Source organism: Prionailurus bengalensis, chromosome D4 (assembly GCF_016509475.1).
Source record: "Prionailurus bengalensis isolate Pbe53 chromosome D4, Fcat_Pben_1.1_paternal_pri, whole genome shotgun sequence".
Lineage (NCBI taxonomy): Eukaryota > Metazoa > Chordata > Mammalia > Carnivora > Felidae > Prionailurus > Prionailurus bengalensis.
Genome location: NC_057359.1, coordinates 60,967,733 through 60,990,921, shown reverse-complemented (window position 1 = coordinate 60,990,921; position 23,189 = coordinate 60,967,733). Strand labels below are relative to the sequence as shown.

Here is a 23,189-nt window from a genome sequence, read left to right as displayed (position 1 = left end):
TTATAATGAAGCTATACAGTTGTCTGTGCACTCTTTGTTGAAAAGACTAATGTTTCTCCATTAAGTGGTCTTGCCACCCTTCCTGCAAATCAGTTGGTCGTAGTAGTATGGGATTTATTTCTGGACTACTGGAGAGTTGTTAAAAAGAAAGATTTGATCTCTTTCATTTTAAAAGGATCACCAGGGCTGCTGAGTGGAAGGTGGTGACTTGGACTAGATAATGAAAACCAATCAAATTCTGCATCATTTTTGGCGGTAGAGCTGATAAAGTAGATTTCTTGATGGAATGTATGTGTGGTGTGAAAAGAGTGAGGCATCGAGGATGGTTCCAAGTATTCAATACAAGCAACTGGAAGGAATGAGTTATTTATTAACTTGAGGAAGAATGCAAAGGAGCAAGTTTTAGAGAGAAACTCAACAGTTAAATTTAATGCCTGTTGGATATCCAGATGGAGAGGTTGACTAGGTAGCTGGATAAATGGATCTAGAATTCACAGTTACATTAAACCATGTTAGCATTCCTGAAATAAACCTGCCTTTGTTATGCTGCATTATTCTTTTAACCAATTTAATTTCTTAGGTTTTTTTTTTTTTCTGTAAGTACGTGTGGAATAGTTTATCTTTTACTCTGATGGTGCCATCTTTAACCAAGTTTAGTTGACAGAGTTATTCTAGTTTTACAGTGAGTATTAGAAAGATTTCAGTCTTTTTAGATGCCCTGGAATAGTTTGTAAAATATACAAATTAGCTGCTCCTTGAAAATCAAAAGATGAATCTACGAAACCATCCAGGATTCTATGCCCCCCACCTCATCCTTCCTACAAGCTGTCCTTTGTGGCTTCTGCCGTGCTTCTTGATCAGGTTTATACTTCTTTTGTGAATTTTAGTAACTCGCATTTTACAGAAAACAGTCCATTTTTTTTTTGAGATTTTCAAATTTATGAGCATATATTTGAGTACCACTATTTTTAATTTGTGTCTTTTTTCATATGCTCTTTCTATCATTACAGATATGTTTCCCCACTTTTCCCCTGATTGAACTAGCTACTTTGCTTTTTTATTGATTTAACTGATATTAACATCTTAAATTCAGCATGCAAAAAATGGTCATGTTTCTTATTTTTCCAAATTATACTAAACCTGGATCAAGTATACCATCTGTCACCAGATTTGCCTGGGTTAGCGTCTCACGCCTTAAAGCTTCGTCCTCTTCCGGTGTGGCCAATAACCCCGGTGGTCTTTCCATCACCAAGCTGGGAAATCCTGCATTCTGCAGCCCTTGCTTCCTGCTGCCATTTGCTGTTGACACTGGTCAGACTGGTTACCGCCATTGGTCCAGGTCCCTGGACAAACTTCTGGGCATCCTTTTGCTCCTCACTAGGTTCCCAGGTTGCAACTTTCCACCAATGGCTTTTTCACTTCCATGTGGAGCCCCTCCCACGATGCAAGAACACTTCGTCAGGAGTGATTTGCTCATTTTCCTCCCATCGATCCAGAACCTCTCTTGGCTTTTTCTTCTCAGATAGCTACATCACCAAGAGTCAGAGAGGGTTTCTTTTAGCAACTTGGTCCTAAATGGTCCTGTTCTCTTTTGCAGCAGAGTAGAGACCTCCTTGAAGCAGACACCTTGGTTGCTTCTGGGGGATCCATTTGCCCCCCCTCCTTTAAAGATTATTCCTCCTACCAGAGATAAACAAATTTTCCAGATAGTTCTCTCACTAAAGAACATACAGCAAAAGAAAACAAAACAAACAAACAAACAAACAAACAAAAACCTCACAAGTTAAATCTTTAGTGAAAGATCCCATTGTCTTGTTTTTAATCCAAAGAACCATCACCTGGATTTTCATTGGCTCCACTTTTATTTAACTACTAATTTATTTGTTTCTGCTTTTATCTTTATGAATACCTTCCTACTTTAAGTTCACTTATTTTGCCATCCTTTTTTATTTTAACGTTTATTTATTTTTGAGAGAGAGACAGGGAGAGAGACAGAGCGTGAGCAGGGGAGGGGCAGAGAGAGAGGGAGACACAGAATCTGAAGCAGGCTCCAGGCTCCAGGCTCCAAGCTGGCAGCACAGAGACCAAAGGGGGGCTTGAACTCATGAATGGTGAGATCATGACCTGAGCCAAAGTCAGATGCTTAACCGACTGAGCCACCCAGGCGCCTCTGCTGTCCTTTTTAACTTTCTGATTTGCACATTTATTTTTTATTATTTTTTAGTTGCTGTCAAATGTATTTAAGCTAATGTATTTGTCTTTGGTTACAGCTTTGACCAAATCCTATACATTTAGTTAAATAGTATGCCATCCTCATTCTAAGGAGACTGCTCTATAATTGCATTTTCAGTTTAAAATATTAGGTTTCTATTTATCTAAGTACATAAAAGATAATATAAAACATAAAGATGCAACATAACATAAAGATGCTACAGAAATATTAGCACTTTTGTTTGTGGCCCATCCTTCATCACCTCTAATTTTGTATTATTATAATCTGAGTTTTTATTTGACTTTATTCTTTACATTGCAGATATTCTTTTTCAGTTGTTATTTGAGATATAAATTTTATTTTATTTTTAAAAAATTTTTAATATTTATTCACTTTTGAGAGAGACAGAGAAGAGTGACAGAGCATGAGTTGGGGGAGGGGCAGAGAGAGAGGGAGACACAGAATCTGAAGCAGGCTCCAGGTTCTGAGCTGTCAACACACAGAGCTCAACGTGGGGCCCAAACTCACAAACCATGAGATCATGACCTGAGTCGAAGTCGGATGCTTAACCCACTGAGCCACCCAGGTGCCCCAAGATACCAATTTAATTTTATTTTTTTTTTCAACGGTTTTGTTTTTTTTTTGGGGGGGGGGGGACAGAGAGAGACAGAGCATGAATGGGGGAGGGGCAGAGAGCGAGGGAGACACAGAATCGGAAGCAGGCTCCAGGCTCCGAGCCATCAGCCCATAGCCTGACGCGGGGCTCGAACTCACGGACCGCGAGACCGTGACCTGGCTGAAGTCGGACGCTTAACCGACTGCGCCACCCAGGCGCCCCCCGATTTAATTTTAAAACTATATTATAGTAGCTATGATTTTAAGATTCAGATCCATATTTATAAGGCTTCAGTCTCTGTTGATGGATCTTTCACAAGTTGGGTATTCTGGTGTGTCTTCCATGGCATGAGTCATCTTCTTCTGGAAGACTGTGTGGGCTTTGTACCCACCATGCTTTTCCACAGATCAGTTTCTCTCTGTTGCTTCTTCTATGAGATGTAGATTTTTATGATCATAATCTTCTTCCTCAAACCTCTCTAGGCATTACATCAATGTTGTGATGAAGTCTGAATGCAATCTGATTTGATTCTTTTGTAGACAAGTCTTAATTTTTCTTCCAACCCTCCCCCCCCCCCAAACATGCTGGACGCTTGTAGGATTCTTTCCCAATCCTTGGAATCAAAAAAGAAAATACAGCACATGTCGAGTGTTTGTCTGTCTTGTCTAAAATGCGATTACCATTTTTATTTGAAGAATTGAGTGTTCAGATGGCAGTTTTCTTCTATTATATCTTTAATTATTGCTGTTTTGTTCTGGTATCACTTTTAGAGAAACTAGTAATTCCCAAGTGAGTCTCTGTCATTTGTTCTCCATATTATTCTGTTCTCTCTGGTCATTTTTATCTCAGTCCCTATTCTCTGCGTTCTGAGAGGACACCTCACCTTTGTCCCCCCAACAGCACCCATCGGTTTTCTGCAGTGAGGTTCTGCTCTTTCCTGCTTCCAGTGTTTCTTAAAATTCTCATAACCTTATTCACTTCCCATCATTATTCTCTTAACTCTGCCAGCTTTCTTTTAGTTTTAATCTGTTTTTTATTGCATATTCCACTTCTTACATCTGAGAGACCAGGTTTTAATGATCTCCTTGAAGTACAAGACAGCCACAATTTACTTCTAGTTCCCAGAGCAAATCCTTTTAGAGGCAATGTTCTTCCTCTGTGAGCATTCTTTGTTTGCTCCCTTTCTGTTTCAGGAAGTGTTCATAGGCTCCACGTGTATTTTAGGTCTTCCCTGGACCTGGTATTTTCTTATAGCTGGGTTAGTTATCCTGGGGCCCCCTAATCGTCTGACCTAGATGCTATCAGATTCCTTATCTCAGGTATTAATCTGGAAGACTGGATGAAATTTCACATTACCAGCCAGGGACCAGCAACCCGAGGGTGGAGGTTAGAGATGAGGCGGCGGGGGGCGGGGGGGGGGGGGTACATTCTGTGCTGTGGGAGTTGCTTTTTTAGTTTGTTGGCACTGCCGCTCCAGATGTGTGCTGTTCCTCCTGGCCTGTCCCTTGTTCCCCTGCCTGCCATGTGTGGGAGATGCCCAGGCCTATCTATCATCGGGAAGCTGGGCTTGAATGGGCTTCGCTTGTTGGTTCTTGGAGCTAATGGCCCAGCCACTCCAGAAGGCCCTAGGGCTGCCATGAGAGATGGGCTCCCCGGCGTGGGCTCTGCACCCCTCCTGTGACCCAGCCTCTCCTCCGCTCTCATTCACTCATCCTCAGAGGCTATGAGGATGGTCCTGTGAGCGCGGCCACCCTCCCTTTCTCAGGAAGGAAAGCTATGAGTCAACCTTCAATCTGGTTCCACTGGCACTGTACCTAGCAGAAATTCCTCAAAGCTGGTGGCATATTGATGGCACTCTTTCTTATTCTCCAATGCTGAAGCAGATTCCCCCCTATTTTTAGACTCCCTTGGTCCTTTCTGTCACTTTCAGAAGGAGGTAGCTTAGGTGGGAGTTGGACATCTGTGCTCAGCCCTACCATCTTCCCCAAAAGTTTCATAGTTAACATTGTTACCCATACTTTGTCCTTGGGCATAGAGATATTTGGCAACTCCTGAGCATTTCATTTTCTGTGGTCCCCTCTAAGCTCCTCAGACATACCGGGCCCCATCACATCTGGCTCTGTCGTTTCTCCTGGGCACTGTTCCTCTCCCTCTCAGGTGTTGGGAGCATCCTCTCAATCAGATGAGGGATTCTGTCAAACGTGGTACTGCCAGTCTCAGGGCCGTGAGCGCCGCTCCTTGCCAGGGGCTCGGCATCTGGCATCATAAGCCACATCCTGGCTTTCAGCAGTATTGATGGAATTTCCCCACATCCTCCTTTCTCTGCCAAAGTTATGACCTTCAAGTGGAAACAGAGAAGAAACCGTCCCTCTGCCCCCAAGTCCACCGGCTCCTTCCGAAGCCTTGCGTTTCACTAGAGAGCCATTTCAGACTCCTTCTGGCACGCCCAGGCCCTCCCGAGTGAATCAGCGGCCGTGGGCAGCCGGCGGCGGGGAGGGAAGGGGTTGCAGAGCCCCCCCACCCATCACTGCTTGGCTGCCTGCCCCAGGAAGACAGCACATCACACAATTTGCCATATCAAGTCTGTGAACAGCTGCCTCCCTACCCTTCATGGGAAGTCACCAAGCACCACACATCTGCTCCTTCCGGGGATGGCAAGAAGATTCCTCCTACCGCGGTGCCTGTGAATTCCCTTTGGGGTTCCGTGGGGCACAGAATAACATCTCCTGCAGAAAGCCCGCAGCCAGCCTTCACGAGGATACACACCCGTAGAGGTTAGTCTCAGCGGCACCAGTGGCCCTTTCTGCCCTTCTCCAGCCTCCCCTCATGTTTGCTCCAGCCTCCCTTTCTTGACTCTGTTGCCTCTAATAATAAGGACAGCCATTCACTGAACCTCAGCCGTGGTGGACCTGAGCACGCATTAGCTTCTCTTGACCTTCCTAACGGTGTCCAGATAGTTGTGGTTACGCCCCTCTCACAGATAAGAGAAGCTCGCCGAGAGTCTCCTTGCTCCCTGGAAGTGGCCCGGCCAGTGGGGGCGTAGCCCGCGTTCCAGTCTGGAGCCACCTGACACTGCATGTGCTCTTGCCTCTCTCCTAACCGCCTCCCTGAAGGGGAAAATAGAACCACGGGCTTCTTGTAGGTTTAGAGCAGTGGGTCTGCACCTGTGGGCCCATGGGCCAAACCCAGCTCTCTGTTTTTCTAAATAAAGTTTTATTGGAACACAGCCATAGTCATTCGTTTGCACATTGTCCAGGGTTGCTTTTGCAACGTAAAGACAGAGTCGGGCAGTTGTGACAGAGACTTTGTGGCCGGCAGAACCTACAGTACTTATTGTCTGGCCCTTTACAGATCAAGTTTCCCCAGCCCCGGTTTACAGCATGGGCTGTGGAAAGAGACCTGAAAAGTTAAATACCTGGTTCGCTACTTCCTAGGTGTGTGACCTTGGGCAAGTGACTCAACATCTCTGAATCTCATTTTACTTACCCGTAAACTGGTCAGAATTCTACCTTTTGAGCTTATACCCAGTGGTCAAGAGGAGTAAGGTGACATGTGTTGGGGGCTCTGCATAGTTGGGACGCTCAGTAAACGTGAGCTGTCACTGTTACCTCTCTCACTAACCCAGATGTTCAGCAGTCTCCACTTTTTCTCTGTGGCTTCCTTTCTGGAACATCCTGGCATTTTTGTCTAAGAACGCTTCATCTTTTCTGATACCTTCTGATACATATGAAACACAGATGTTTCCCCTCCTCAGAACGCCGGGAAGCAGGCGAAGGTGACGCTCACCTCTGGTAGATAAATGGGGACAGGACACTGTTGGTCTCATTCAGCCAGTGTTGACTGAGCCAGGCCATTGTACTGGGACCTGACAGGCACTCAGGGCCTCAGGCTCTCTCGGAGCTCTCAGCCCAGGGGCAGATGGACAGGATAATAGGCCATGACAATAGCTATAACCACAGTGCCTCCGGATTCTGGTCCCCTTTGGAAAATTCCCCTTGCACAGTGCAGAGTGAATACCTGTTCCCCGGAGTCTCTGGATACTGCTTCTAGGAAGACACATTATAAAACCGCTTAGCTTAGCACAGCTTCAGGCCCCACTCCCAGGCTGTTGGCCTGCTCAGCACTTTAATGCAGCGTCCATCCCAGGACACAGTCGGCTCACCTGACCCGCCAGCTCCCTCCCAGGACACACACTCAGCACCTCTACAGGCTGGGGCTGGCTCCCCGGGCTCCGGGCCAGGGCAAGGGCAGACTGTCTTTCCTGACCTTGGAGGAGCTGTTGATCCTAGCTCCTTTCCATCGGCCCGTGAGGCTGACCTTCTCCCCTGGCCACCTCCACTAGGTCAAAGGAGACCTCACGCTGTGTGCTGTTGTGGGGGTGTGGATGACCCAAAGAATTTTCAGTTCTTCCAGAGTAGCGCAGGAACACATGGACCTGGGAGGGAGGAGCATTCAGGAGCAGCTCGTTGGAAAACCCAGAAGGACTTCGTGGAGGAAGGGCCATTTGCAGTGGGGCTTAAACTGCAAGCAGGCCTTTGACAGAAGACGGCAGAGGGCAAGAACTTAAAGTGATTAGTGCATGTGCTTTGTGGTAAAAATGAATTATAAGGGTATATGATAAAATGTGAGGTGAAAAAAATCAGGATACAAAATTGTCGATACCAACAACTTCTAGACTTCTATGTAAAAGACCTGTTGTATCGGTGAAGGCCCTAGCAGGAAACGGATGGCATAATCAGAGGGTTGAGGTGAAGAAAGTTTACTTTGGAGGAAGTAACCAGTGCTAACACAGCACCAGAGCCTCATGACCCCCATGTGCCCCAGAGGACAAAGGAGAGGGGGCAGTTATTGGAGGCAGGAGAAGGGGCCGCTTCCCGGGGGCCGGTGGGGAGAGATACCTCGAGTTCTCTCGTCCCCCCTCCCACTTCCGCTGGGGCCTCCCATTGGCTGAGCCCATCTGGAAGTCAGAGGACATGGGGGCTTAAGTGACATATCCACAGAAATCAGATTCCAGAAACAGAGTAGCAGAGACCGGCTTGAGGGGGTGGGTGCAGGCAGCCAACTCGAGCAGCTACACTAGTGGGATCAGTGTGTTGGGAATATGCGTAGTTGTGTCACTCCCCTCCTTTTGTCAGACTTCCAGTGGAGTGTAGAAGTCACTTTGCCATGTGAATCCAAAGGTCATAAGCGGTCTGAGCCGACACGAGGGTCCTACCGCAGAAGAACCCCAAAGAAATGGAGAACTGCATTTCTCCAGCTGCCGTGAGATCTTGGCACAGGCTGGTCGTCCAAGGACTGGAGACAAAGCGCTGGTTTGGGTGAGCCCAGGAAAGGGACTCAAGACCTTCAGGAGGTTTCCTGGGGAGCACCCACAGGAAGGAGAGCGGTGGACAGTGAAGTTGACACAAAATGCCGTTGTAACAGAGGCCTGGGTGGAGCCCAGGGAGAGCTCTGCAGCTAAGATGGCCCTTCAGAGATGTCCCGAATCAGGCATGAAGGCGGGCCGGTCACTGGTGTGGGCTGCCCTGGGCAGGGGTGTGATCTTGGACAAGGCTGCCCCTTTTAGTCACAGGCCGATCTCCGAGAGACACATAGCTGCGAGCTGTCAGTAGCCAACCCTCCCAGCAGCCGAGAGAATGGAAGGTTCTGGCAGCACATAGTTATAGGACCCTTGGGAACGAAGGAGTCTAGACTAGCAGGCCGGTGAGACGAGGACAGCTGAAAGGGCATCCCTTGGCCAGTAGTCCCCAAATGTGTAACGAAGACCCCAGGGTGCTTTATACAAGCACATTCCTGTCTCCCTCCCCTCCTCTCACACCAGAGTTAGAATCTGTTGGGCAGGGTCCGGGAATCTGTATTTCTACAAAGCTGCTGAAGAGAGGTGCCGTGCACAAGCAGGCTTGGAGCCACTGCTCTTAAAAACTCCAGACCCGACTGTGGTTGATGTCAGGTCAGGGAGATTTCTAGTTCTGGCAGCTGCTCTGGGCTGAGCCCCATGCTACGGGCTGGAACTCAAGGAACTCGGCTGGGCACTGCCCTCAAGCAGCTGTCGTCTCGCAGGGGAAAGGGACCTGGAAGGGCGGCAGCTGGTGGCTCTCTGTGGGGTTACTGTTCTGTTGCTGCTGTTAAAGACACGGCTTTGGGCAGCATCTATCTGGGAGGCAGGAAATTGGGTCTGAATCCAGCTCTGCCCCTAGATGGCCGTGTGATAGGCAAGCCCCTACCCCTCTCCAGACCTTAGTTTTCCCTGCTGTCCAGTGAGGGCTGCTGGGTTAATGTGTCAGAGGTGTGGGGAGTGGGCTTGAGGGTGACAGGCCAGCTCTGCCTGCTGGACAGAGGCTCCCTTTGCAGTGACCTTGGGGCCAGAAGGTGAAGTACATCTCAGACGTGTGCCACGTCCTCCTTGTTGCCACTTTCTGATCTCAATGTCCCACCCCTTGGATGTGTCCAACTCTGACTTCTCCTCTCTCCCAAACGTCTTGATTGCTTGCTTTGTGTCCCTCATGGATACCTGGAGAGGCCCCAACACGGTCCTCGTAACTGGAGTAAAGGCTCAAGAATCTGAGACATTCCTCTGGGTTCTAGCCCTCCCTCCCACCCCTCCATCTGAGGCCTGACTACCTCCTATAGCAACCCCACCTCTGCTTGCATACCAGCAGCAAGGGGAAGCTCACTCTCCCGTGGCGGAAGTTCCTTCTATCCTTTTTAGAAAGTTCTCCTCTGAGGGAGCCGAAAGCCACTTCCTGGTGGCTTCCCACACTGGCCCTGGCCATTCCCCTGGGGCCCAGGTGCCACGCTGGCCCCCTAGTCTCAGTGACAGCTTCTCACAATGTGCAGGCGGGACTTTCTGTCCCTGCAAACCCCCTCCTGTCCCCTCTTCGGTTCCTGGGGTGCCAAGGAGCAGGGGAGGGGCTCTGAACGCCAGGGAGTGACTCTGCCTTCCACTTCCCCCAGTGCTCTCAGGTACGGTTTCTCTAATATCCCCCGTCTTAACTGAGATATCCCTGTTTTAGTAATATCCAAATAATTCTCTAACTAGTGGCCTGGTCCCACAAGCCTGCTGCAGTTAAAGCAGTGGGTGCTTTGTCACAGGAAGGCTGCCAGGCTCTGACGGCTAATTTCATCCCCCCCATAGCTCAGCGTAGCCTGACTTCTCAGGGCTAGCATTGCAGCAGAAGCAGCAGGCCAAGGGAAGACAGCTGGCCCTGGGGTTTGTGCAGATCCAAGAGGGGGACTTGGGCCTGGTCCCACATCCTCAGGCAGCCTGGAGCTGGGCCCCGAGGGACCCAGATGGAGGGTGTGTGGACTCTCGGGGCAGTTTCTGGTTAGCTAGAGAGAGTGGTCTGCACAGCACCATGCAGTTTAGAGGAGGGGTCACCACTAGCTTGGGAATGAGGGAAGGCATCCCATAGGAGGAGGTGTTTGAGGATGTGTGGAATTTTAAATTCAGAGCTGATCCTATGAGTTTCCTGTTCTGCTGTAACAAATCACCACAATTTGTTATGTTATGGTAACAAAGCTCAGAAGTTCAGGGGCACCTGGGTGGCTCAGTCGGTTAAGCATCCGACTATTGGTTTCGGCTCATGTCACCATCTCATGGTTTATGAGTTTGAGCGCCGCATCAGGCTCTGTGCTGACAGTGCAGAGCCTGCTTGGGATTCTCTCTCTTTCCCCTCTCTCTCTCTTCACCTCCCCTGCTCACTCTCTCTGTCTCTCTCTCAAAAATAAATAAACTAAAAAAAAAAAACAACAACAACAACAAACTCAGAAGTTCAAAATCAAGGTGTGAGCCAGACTGGTTGCTTCTGGAGGCTCTGGGGGAGGGTCTGCTCCCTTGCCTTTTCCAGCTGCTAGAGGCCACTTTCATTCCTTGGCTTGTGGCCCCATCCTCCACCTTCAAAGCCAGCAGTGCGGTTTCATCAGACCATCTCTCTCAGACCCCTGCTTCTGTTGCCATGTCTCCTTCTGGAACTGCCTACTTTCCCTTATAAAGACCCCTGTGATTACCCTGGACCCACCTAGATAATCTTAAGTGATCTCCCCATTTCAAGACCCATCACTTAATCCCATCTGCAAAGTGCCCTTTGCCATGTAAAGTAAAGGATTCCAGGAATGAGGATGTGTGCATCTTTTGGGAGGGGCTCTTATTCTGTGTATCACTTAAGCTTCTTTGGAATTTCTAAAACCGTGCAAGGCTGGATGGGGACTTGAGAGCCGAGGATCCTAGTTCCCTTGCATCAGCTGTCCTACCCCTGTGCAGGTTGGTCTAGGGTGTGCCCCCCGCCCTGCAAGGTGTGGTTCTGGAAGGTGGGCCCCTGGGGGAGCTCATGGGGCACCGGGCAGAGGACAATGGCCTGCAGGCTATTCCCTCTCCCTCTGAAGGACTGCTGTGACAGAGTGATGGTGGTGGTGTCTCCAAGGCAGGAAGGAGATGTCCTGGGTGCATCTTGGGCCCGGGAGCCTGTCACTGGTCAGCCGTGCCAGCTGGAGTCCCTGTTCTCAGCCGCCATGTGGGCTGACCAGACGTCCCCCAGCAGGTTTGGATGTGAGTGGTTAGGCAGGTTCAGGTCACAGGTCCCCACACCCTGAGCCATAGTGAGGAAAGCAGAGAACTGCCCCCAGGGAACTCTACCTGCCCTCAGGCCACCAAGTGTGGCCTGAGGGCATCACAGCACTGTCCTGGGGCCAGTTCCGGTTTTCAGGCTGAGGCATCCAGGCCAGCCACTGGGCATTTGGCTCATCCCTGTAAGACCGTCTCAAATGTTCTCAGAATGAACTCTAAAATAAAAGTTCAAAGGAGCTCGGAGTGCTGACCCTCTGCCTCTAAGGCTGGACAGACACAGTGCCTCCTGTGTGCACCCCTTCATCCTCTCGTCTGCCTCGGTTTCTGCATGCGGGCACCACACTGGACCCTGGAAAAGAAAACAAAGCCCTTCCCTCGCGGGGCTGCCCTGTTAGTTGAGGAGGCGGACGTGACAGCCCCAGTTCTCATGGTCAGCTCTCTGCGAGCCAGCTCAAAGTCAGCAGCCTGGACTGCTGAGCCTTCCACTGGGGCCCATGAGGCAGATGGCCTCACCTGGGCCTCCGCATCTCATGACACGGCAGCTTCTGGTCCTTCTCTTGTTTTCCTGCTCTTGGTAACTCTGAGAAAGTGAGAAAGACTTATTTCCTGGGGACAGACAAGTGGCTGTTGAGTAGAGGGAAACCTTACCTGTGATGTAAGGTGTAGGCAGGACAGGGAGCTCAGCGGCTGCATGGGATCATGGTTTGGACCCGCAAAGGCCAGGTCCTAGGAGGCCCCAGGTGTATTTGTTTCTGTGGCTGCCACAACAAATCATCAGAAACAGGGTGGCTTAAAGCAACAGAAATTCCTTCTCTTATAGTTCTGGAGCCAAGGGTCTAAAATCAAGGTGTCACCAGGGCCCTGCTCCCGCTAAATGCTCCCTGGGAGGGTCCTTCCTGGCCTTTTCCAGCCTCTGGCAGCCCCAGGTGTTCCTCAGCCTGTGGCCAAATCATTCCAGCATCTGCCTCTGCCTTCAGATGCCTTCTCCCTCATATCTGTGTGTCCCGAATCTTTCTCCGCCTTTCTGTTAGAAGGACACTTATCACTGGCTTCAGGGCCCGCCCAGGTAGTCCAGGATGATCTCATCTCAAGATGCTTAAGTTAATTACATCTGCAAAGATGCTTTTTCCAAATAAGGTCACATTCACAGATTCTGCTGTTTAGGACTTGGGCATACCTATTTGGGGGTCACACTGGCTCTGCAGTGTGAACACGCAGGTGTCCCACACACATGTGGTTTTCACATGGACACAGCTGTGCATATACCCCCAGGTATTACCCTGTGCAAGTGCCACATGTGTGCAGTAGAGCTAATACATGTTTACTTGTGTCCTTGCCCTTGTGAAAAAAAATTTCACTTGTATTCAACTCTGGTTATAGCTTATTAAGAGTTTATATTTCTAGAAATCTGAAAGCTAGATGGCTGTGTTTTTTTAAAAGGAACTCTTTCAGGGGGCGCCTGGGTGGTTCAGTCGGTTAAGCATCTGACTTCAGCTCAGGTCATGATCTCACAGTCCGTGGGTTCGAGCCCCGCGTCGGGCTCTGTGCTGACAGCTCAGAGCCTGGAGCCTGCTTCAGGTTCTGTGACTCCCTCTCTCTCTGCCCCTCCCCTGCTCCTGCTCTGTCTCTCTGTCTCAAAAATAAATAAAAACATTAAAAAAATTTTTTTAGGGGCGCCTGGGTGGCGCAGTCGGTTAAGTGTCCGACTTCAGCCAGGTCACGATCTCGCGGTCCGTGAGTTTGAGCCCTGCGTCAGGCTCTGGGCTGATGGCTCAGAGCCTGGAGCCTGTTTCCGATTCTGTGTCTCCCTCTCTCTCTGCCCCTACCCCGTTCATGCTCTGTCTCTCTCTGTCCCAAAAATAAATAAACGTTGAAAAAAAAATTAAAAAAAAAAATTTTTTTTTTTAAATTTTTAAAAGGAACTCTTTCGGGGTGCCTGGGTGGTTCAGTTGGTTAGGCATCCAACTCTTGATTTTGCCTCAGGTCATGATATCATGGTTCATGAGATTGAGCCCCAAGTTGCTGATAGCACAGAGTCTGCTTGGGATTCTCTCTCTCTCTCTCTCTCTCTGTCAAAAACAAATAAATAAACTTAAAAAAATAATTTAAAAGGAACACTTTCCTCAATGAATGTTCACAAGTTTGGAAAAGTGGAAATACAACCACATGTATGAATTTCTATGGGAACTTAAGTGTATGCCCCAAGTCTTTGAGAAACTTCAGAGCTGCAGAGGGCTACTTCGGCAACTGTAAAATTTAAAAAGTCAGGGTAGGGGCAGGTGGAGTTTTGAAACACTTGTTTTCTTAGAACCACATGCATTGGTGGTGAGAGAAAACTCCCTTCTCTGGTTTCCCAACCAGTTTCTCCTTGTACACCTCTGATGATGGGGAGCTCACTATCTACCAAAGCCGCCTTCTCCATTATTAGGAAGTTTTTTTGGCCTTGGGCTAAAGTTTGCTTTCTTGAACCACTTACCTGTTGGTCCCCTCCTCTGCCATGGGAGTGCCCAGAACCAGGCTCCCTCTCTTCCACACGAGAGCCCTTCAGAGTTTGAACCCAACCATCACTTCCTGCCTTCATCTTCTAGTCTCTGGGCTAATTTTTTAATTAGCTTAAATTAATGGCGGTTTCTGGGGAGCTCCAGGCCCAGTAAAAGTGACCTGAATTATTCAAAGATTTGAGTGTTTCAAATGCCTGTTTATCCTAATTAGCATCTTAACTACAGCGGTGCCCTCTGCCTCTAACGAGCCACATTTTAACATGTTCCATATTTTAATGGATTTTACTTGAATGAACTGTTTAATCAAATGAAGACACATTTCATGAATGAATAGAAGTAAATCTATAATTATACGCTTTAGTCAGGTAAGAGGAGTGACATTTTGGCACAATCCAGGGCTATATATAGCGAGTGCATTTGAATGACAAAGTAGGTTACCTCCAGTTCCATAGGAGAGCTGGGAACTCGCTTTGCTCTCAAGTTCATTTTGTAACCTAATTAGAATTTTCAAAGAGTTGTAAAGTGCCTGTGGCGCAGATCTGGTTCTCCCCATCTTTACCTGGATCTCTGCCTTTCTAGATGATTCCTCAGCTGGTGCAGCAGCCTTGTTAGGGAAGGCAGCCAGGGTACTACTGGCCACAGAAGCCAAGTGTCCTAGAGTCTCTGATGTTCTCCATGGCGTCCACTTTGCATTTCACATCCTCCATCAAAGTCTTCACTGCCTGGGACATGTGGTCAGAATGTGGTAACTTACAGTTATAACAATACGATGCTTTCCTCTTCTGCCTCTCCTTACTGTTTCTCTCTTATGCCTTGTCCCCGCCTTTCCTTCTTTCTGTTCTTGCTTCTGACATGGTCAGGACCTGCTCGTGGTGCTGGGGACCAGGAATAGAAGGATCTGGGGATGTAAAATGAGACATAACTATGGGACGGGGCAGGGGAGGGCAGGAGAGGGGTGTGGGAAACTGTAAAGGAAGATGGTGCCCTGGACCTGGAGAAAGTGGGGACAGTGACATGGGGGGCTTTCAGGCAGGCGGGCAACTCAGCTGTGAGCCTGACAGTTCTGTTGCTTTTCCCCCTAAAGTGTGCGGTTTCCATCTTTAGCTGCATGTTGGAACCACCTGGAGGCATCTAAAAATGCTGATGCCTGGGTGCTAGTCCAGAGATTCTAACTGGTTTAGGATGTAGCCAGGGTACCAGTATTTTTAAAGACTCCCCAGGTAGTTCTAATATGCAGTCCAGAGTCTTCAGGTGACTGCAGCCCCAATACCTTGACTACAGCCTCATGGAAGACCCTGAGCCAGAACCACTCAGCTAAGGTGCTCCTGCATTCCTGGCCCATGGCAACTGTGTGAGATAATAAATGTGTCTTGTTTGAAACCACCGAGCTTTGGGATAATTTGTTACACAGCAATGGATGACTGATACAGATGATTAGTTACCCCAGGTGTACCCCTAAGTGGGTCACTTCACCTCCACCGGTGTCTCTACCTCCAGCCTTCCAGAATCTCTCACCTGGATGGTTGCTGGAGCTGTCTCACTGACCTTCCTCTTCCCCAACTGCCTCTGCCCCTCACTGGCCCCATGGCAGCCTAAATCATGGTTCTGGTCATGTCACCCATCCTCGAAACCTTGTAATGGCTTCTCACTGTGCTTAGGCTCAAGACCAGCATCTTTGATGTAAATTATAAGGCCCTCATGGCCTATTCCTCATTTCATGCCCACGGCCTTTCCCCCTCCCTAGCCCATGCTCTGCTGTAGCCCAGCCTGGCTCTTCTGGCTTTTCACTGCTCTCTTCCACCATGGGACTTTTGCATGTACTGCTGCTCAGCCTGGAAGCCTTCTCCTGCCTAACCTCCTGCCTGGGTCCAACTCCACCATTACAGCTTCTCCCAGAGCATGTTCCTGAACGTGAGAGCCCTTGTCTTGGTAGGGACCAGGGTGATCATCTGATTAATGTTTCCCACCTCCACTAGATAGAGATCCAGGACTGTGAATGGTTTTGCTCACTATCAGAGCCCTAGTACTAACTCACATGGTGCATGGAATAAAGAGATGTCAATATCATGAATGAATGAATGAATGAATGGGAAAATAAATGAGAGACTGGCAAGAACAAGCAGAGCTCCAATCTAGAATAATCAGAGCTCTAGGTAGCTGTCCAGAAAGAGACCTAAGCCCATAGGCCAGGCAGTAACTAACTGCCATCGGCTTGTAGCTCCAGCCCCAGAAATGCAGCAGGAGCCCGGATGGAGAGCCTGAGATCTAAGAAGATCTCTAGCCACCTGACATACCTATTCCTCTGGTCTTCTTTTCCTCCAACCTGTCTGCTTCTCCCCCCGCATCTCGCAAGAGGGATAAAGACTGGCTATGTCCCCGAAGCACTCAGTCAGTTGGAGGAGCGAGGCCACTGCGATGGCTTTATTGGAGTGATGAGTACCTATCACCCCTTCCCCCACGGCCCCATGACCCAGCTGGGAGGGGGACTGCGTGTATACCTACTGGGCCTGCTGTTCAGACAGCTGATCTGACCTGACGGGGTTTTCTCCATACACACCCTGAGCGGGACTGTCCCCAAGGCTCTGGGCTTTTCCCCAGAGCCACTGGTTCTGCCTACCTCTTGACTTCTTTCAAGATGGACTACCCTAGAGCTTAAAGTCTGAGTTTAAATGTTAAAATCCTTGGATTTGGATCTTGGATTCCCGAGGCTGCATGGGATCCCTTAGGAGACATTGTTGTCATCCCTTGTAACCTGTACCCTCCCCAGCCCCCTGGGTCTATGGCCTCCCTGAAGGTTCCTAGCCATACCCCTCTCCATTGAGCCTGAACCACTTTGTCCTTATCCCTCATAAAGGCGACCAGAACTGAGCCCAGCATTTGAGGTGTGGACTGACATGGACAGAGGGACAGAACAGAGGGCAACTGCCACGTCCTTCATTCTAGACATGATGGCCTTCTAAATGTGGCTCCCAGTCCCGCTCACTCTCTTGGCAGTTGCCTTCCTCAGTTAACACATTCTGGTCTTCTAATCAAGAGGGAAATATCTAAGCCCTTGTAAACATTTCTCTCACTATGATCAATGAGTGTTGTAAAACTTACCCTGCTTCCTTTAGGACAGTGGGTTTCAAATTTGAGCATTCATCAGAATTGCCTGGAGGGCTGGGTAAACACAGATTGCTGGACACAGCTTCTGATCCAGTAGGTCTGCGGTGGGGCCTGAGAATTTGCATTTCTAACACATTCCCAGGTGATGCTGGTGTTACTGTCCAGGGGCCACATTTTGAGAACCACTGCTTTAGGGATATGCTTTCTGGCACAACTTCATATTCATAGTCTGTACCAGTTCTTGAGGCTGGGGAGGGAAATCAGCAGCTGTTGCCTCCACGCCTAGCTTAGACTTTTTAGTCCTGGGGCTCTGGCCCACTGGTTTTCCTGTGTGTCCTTGGAACTCCTTTGGTAGCCTGAACTCATATCCACTGCTCCAGAAGCAGAGAGAGTTCTCCCTTTAGGTGACCTCTGCCCTGTGGGCTGGCCCCAAGGCTCCAGCTTAGACTCAACCCCTCCTGATTGTTCTTCTCTTGGCCCTGCTCATGCCCCTGGCAGTCCTGGCCCTTCCTTCCAGGTAATGGGACAGCCTTCCTCTCTGTCCCATCCATACCCATCCATGCAAATGAGGCCCCCAATGGGACCCCAACTATACTGGACTCTGTGTGTGTGTGTGTGTGTGTGTGTGTGTGTGTGTTATTTTCTTGGAAATTAAGAGCTATTCTTTTCCCAGAAGAACGTATTTCTTTTATAATGGAGGTGAGTGAAAAATAGGATTCGCTGTGTAGAAATGCAGTTTATAGCAAGCTGCAAAAAGACATTGGCCCCATTAAACAAGAGATACCTGCAGTTCCAGAAGGAAAAATAAGCGTTTACAAATTTATGTAGTACATCTTTGACCAGTGAACTGAATGGTCCTCCTACCCACACGTGAGGGTGTGGATCTTTTTTCCTTATGAGTTACATCAATGATATTATTTCGTTTCCATGCTTTGGTTACTTAAAAAATACCATTTATTACTGATTTCCTCCATTTGCTTTCTCTAAAAGGGTCCATTAGAATAAATACTTGAGCTGAGCTCAGACTTCTTGGTGCTAAAATTATGGTGGCTGATCGCACCACCATCTGTTCTGACCTGTTCTGGCTCATCAGGCTTCCAGAACTGTCCACAGCTGGCAGGCTCCAGAAGAGCCAGCCTGGGAGCATGTGGAGAGCACAGGGCTGGGAGCGACACTTCAGTTTCCTCATTTGTGAAATTAGGGGCAGAATGAGATGACCTCTAGGGTGTTTTCGTTTTGTTTGTTTTGAGTTCTGACTGCCTAAAACATAGTTGATTGGCCATAATTAAACACAGCTTTCATGCACATTCTTATTCACAGATAGATACCCCAAGCCACTGGCTGCCTCGATGCCTTGCCTTAAAAGCCTGGACATGATCATTCATCTTTTTTTTTTTAATGTTTACTTATTTTTGAGAGAGAGAGAGAGAGAGAGAGAGAGAGAGAGAGAGAGAATGCGAGCAGGGGAGGGGCAGAGACAGGGGGAGACACAGAACCCCAAGCAGGCTCCAGGCTCTGAGCTGCCAGCACAGAGCCCGACGTGGGACTCAAACTCATAAACCGCGAGGTCATGACCTGAGCCGAAGTCGGACCCTTAACCAGCTGAGCCCCCCAGGAGCCCCCCAGCTCTTCATTGCTTTCTAAGGCTGGGTGATGTTCCACTGCCTGTATACACCACATCTTTATCCCTTTGTTTATCCCTTCATCCATTGATGGACACTTGGGTTGCTTTCATCACTTGGCTTTTGTGAAGAATGCTGATGTACAAATGTATCTTTAAGACTCTGTTTTCAGTTCTTTTGAGAATGTACCCAGAAGTCGAATGCTGGATCGTGTAGTCATCTGTGTTTGCTTTTTGAGGGACTGCCATACCGTTTTCCACAGTGGCTATACCATTTTAGGCACTCCGTGTCTCTACATTTCCCCAATGCTCGCTGTCTCCTGTGTTTTGCTAATAGCCATCCTAATGGGTGTGAATGGGAAGTGCTTGTAAGGATCATCTTCTCTTAAGGAAGAGGAAACTGAAGCCCTGAGACAGGGAGGGTCACACAGAGATGCGGCGGTCACAAGCAAATCAGTGACAGACCTAGAACCTGGATCCCCCAACCCGCACTTGGTAGTTTTTACTGAAACACACAGTCCTGTTTCCACTCTTTATGTCAGAGGGTGCTCAGCCGTGGCCACGGGCCAGACACAAACTTCAGATTTCTGTGGTTCAGTCCTCACTTTGTTTTTGTTTTTTAATATTTCAAAATTGTATCAACGTTTTAAAATATGGAAGGATCTTATATTTTAAAAAGTCTAGATTTCTGAATTCTCCCTCTGAAACCAGAAAGTCTAGTGACTCGGTCTGGCATTCTGGGGCACAGCATGATGGGAGCAACTGCCATCTTAGATGGGACATCCAGTCTCCAGTTTGCCACTGTCCCCACCACTCCCTAATATCCTTCCATGCATACTGCTTCACACACTGGCTGGACCCAGTGAATCCTGGAGTTTGCAGATCTCTGCTTTCTAAGCATATCCATGTTGGCCATCCTGTGTCAACAGATAGGTACTTACATGTAACAACACAGGCTGGTTCCATACCCCCTTGCTCTTTATTCTGCACTGAGTGTCTTGCTGTTTCTTCACCCTAGAAGTGAAATGATATTGCAAGTAAATAATGCAGAATATAAATAGAGATATATGTGAATAGTCTGATTTGGTGACAGTGTGATGAGACAGAGAAACACCAGCAGGAAAGCCCAGAGATTCGGACGCTCGTCTTGACTCTCTCCCAGGAAGTCTCTGCACCACCTTAGCTAGCCCCTTCCCAGTCTAGCATCCTTGTGCCAGTGTGTCCCTTGCAGGCTGGATCCCCAAAGTCTCACAGGGCCCTCTAGTTTACAATGAACGGGAAAAAATAACTCCTTTCGCATTGTTGGTGGAGAAAACCAGCCCAGTTAAGCTGCCTCCCCAGGACGACGCCTCCAAACAGACTCTTCCTGTGGCTGCCAGCACACCCACCCTCTGCTTTCTCTTTGCTAACAGGTGAGGAATGACCTAACTGGGGTTCTGTATGGTGAGGACATTGAGATTTCGGACACCGAGAGCTTCTCCAACGATCCCTGCACCAGTGTCAAAAAGCTTAAGGTGAGTGCAGCTGGCCACGGCCGCGGGGACAGACCGATGCCTTGCTCCAGGCTTCCCCACATCCCTGACTATGAAAGTGTCTTGAGTTCCGGCTGTTTCATTTCATCCTGGCATTTCACACATGGGGAGAGGCCCCAGGAGCTGACTCCCCTTGGCTGCCCCCATGCTTGTCCAGCAGTGGCCAAAGATCTGATTGCTAGGTACATAGTCCTGGAGAGCTTACTGGGTGATTTTGTGTCTCTCAATCGAGCCTAAGAGGTAAGCAGGGCGTGAGTTATTACCTTCTTCATTGCAGAGAGGCTGAGAGAGAGGGAGTGTCTTGCCCGAAGCCACAGCAAGGAAGTACAGTTTGTTCGGACTGAACGCCTAGGTTTCTGACCCCTCTCGTGACACTCACTCCAGGAACAGAGAGGACCGACTAGAAGTTTGCCCAGCTGTCGGGGGTCTCTGTCTGCCATTTGTCTCCTCATCCCGCAAGTTCTCTCAAATACCTGGTTTGTGCCAGACCCCCTCCGGGTCTCACAGACACCATCAGGCCTCAGGTTGCTCACAGCTGGGGAGGAAGCCAGTTACCTCTCTGGGGAACAGGAACAGAGGGGCCTGGGAACAGAGGGAGGAAGTGACTCATCCCGCCTGGGGAGAGGGTTCAGACAAGGCTCCAGAGAAGGGACAGCGTCTGCACCTTGCAAATGGATGAATGGGATGGGGACCTGCAGGAGCCCAGCAGGGAAGGAGGAGTGAAGATCAGAGGGCAGGGCGACCATGCTCACCATGCAGCAGGGACCAGCAGGGATTCCACAGAGGCTGGAGTATTGGGGCTGGAAGGAGTTGGGAGCCAGGTTCCGCAAGACTTGAATGCCGAACTGAGGAGTTTGGTCTTTGATCCAGGGGGCAGCGAGGGTGCTGGGGGTTTATAAGCAGGTGCACACAGAGTTAGAGCTGTCACCTTCCTCTTTCCCTCTCTTCCACTCCCTCATGCCCACATTTAGGGCTGCTGGCTTGGAGACCACAGATGCCAACTGCTAACATGTCCCCTTCCATCTTGGGCAGGTCCCAGGTTACACCAGTCAGAGCAGGTGGCAGTTTCGAGCTCTTCCAGAGCCCTCAGTTCACAGATGGGAAGGCTGAGGCCCAGAGACAGGGAACGAGGGAAGCAGACACCATGCCCGTGTGTGACATTGCAGCCCTTCGAGCTGCTTCAGATGAGGAAACAGTAGCTTGGGAGGGCCTGCTGGCAGCCGGGTGGCTGGGGCGGGATCTGCCCACGCTGTTTGCCCACAGGCAGTGTGGTCTGAGGGTCCAGTCGGGTTGTGGGGTCTGGAGGACCCCGAGTGGTACAGTGCCTGCTCGGCAGGGAACAGCCAGGTGGGCCCGATGCTGTGATGATGTTCTGCCACACAGGGCAGCATCTCCCCAGGGTGGGCACTTGAAATAGCTTCCTGTGCCTCAGAGGCCCAGCAGAGTTCTTTGGGCTTTAAAGTTTAAAGAGCCTTTGTGTGTAGAGCAGAGGCACTAGTTGAAAGTCTGCAGAGAAATTAGGGAAGGAACTGGGCGCTCTGCTCGTCGACCAACCAGCTCCGCCAGAGGTAGGAGTGACATTACCGATGATGGAAATAGCAGCCCACCTGTCCGGGGCCCTGGTGGAGAGCCAGGTGCCAATGCAGAGCCCTTGACCTCCGCTGGCTCATTCGACCCTCCCCAGAGCCCTCGGACAGAGAGTTTTTGCATCCCGGTATCTCAGATGAGGAACATGAGGCTCAAAGAGGTTAAGGATCACCCCGAGTCGCCCAGCTGGAAAGCGGTGGGTTGGATTGAAGCCTGGGTCTAGACGACTAGGCGGCCCAGGTCTCTCCACCGCCCCGCACAGCTGCTGCCAGAAAGGATGACAACATCACATAAGCTGGGGGAGGGAGGGGTGCAGAGCCCAGTCTGTCTGTTGGCAAAGGAGTCCTTCTGGGGGAAGCGCTCTTCCCCCACAGACCTGCATGACTCCTTCTCCAGCCTTCTTCTCGTCTTTGCCCAGTTGTTCGCTTTTTCCAGAGGCCTTCCCTGCATGCTTCATTTAGAAGTTAAATCCTTGTCTACTTTCTGCTGATTTTCTCCATTTCACTGACAGACGCCTGTATTCATTTCCAAGGGCTGCTGTAACAAAGTACCACAAACTAGGTGGCTTAAAGTAAACAGAAATGTATTCTCCCACATTCCGGAGGCTGGAAGTTCAAGGTCAAGGTGTCGGCAAGGCCATGCTGTCTAGAAGGTCGTGGGGCCATCCCATGCCTTTCTCTTCGCTTCTGGTATCGCCAGCAAGCCTTGGTGTCCCCCCTCCTGCAGCTGCGTTAACTGCAGTCCCTGCTTCATATGGCATGTTCCCCTCTCCTTTCACATCGTCTTCTTATTAGGACGTTAGTCGTGTTGGATTACACGTCTACCCTACTCCAGCATGACCTCATCTTAACTAATTACATCTGCAGAGAAGGTCACGTTCCAAGGTATTGGGGATTCAACATATCTTTGGGGGCCACAATTCAACCCATCACAACATCTGACCTACCATTCATTTTGCCTAGTCGTTTTATCATCTGTCTCCTCCCACTGGAACATAAGTTCTAGGAGGCAACAGTTTCTGTCTGTTGTGCTCACTGTTTTGTTCCCCATCACCCAGAATCAAATTAATTTGAGTGTGTGTAAATAAAATACCAAGTGTGGACAGATAGAGCCAACAGAGAACACAAGGATAGAATAGAGTAAAGGAATAGAGTACTGAGTAAAGGAATACTCAGGAATAGAGTAAAGTAACTTCTGGAAAGCTCGGAGAAAAAGCAAATCTCTGGTTTACTGTGGGGTAAGATAGAGAAGGATGTTCAGAGGACAAGGGAGAGAACTAAATACCAAATAGCAGAATTACAATCTGCATTGGAGGTATTAGAGAGCAGAGTTCATGCCAAGAAAAATAAAGATCAATAGTATGAAGGACAAACTTGAGATATTTCCCAGAATTCAGAGGAAATGGTGAGAGCAATCAATCTAATGAGGGAAGAGAGAATAGTTATGGACACT

The 23,189-nt window shown here is 49.2% G+C and overlaps 1 protein-coding gene across 1 annotated transcript in view; it reads left to right on the top strand.

Moving 5' to 3' along the window:
• Nucleotides 1-23,189, top strand: part of GABBR2 (gamma-aminobutyric acid type B receptor subunit 2) — a 350,606-nt gene that overhangs the window by 155,420 nt on the left and 171,997 nt on the right. The window contains exon 4 of the mRNA XM_043566839.1: nucleotides 20,031-20,132. Coding sequence (XP_043422774.1) covers nucleotides 20,031-20,132 — 102 coding nt within the window. The remainder of the gene's footprint in view (nucleotides 1-20,030; nucleotides 20,133-23,189) is intronic.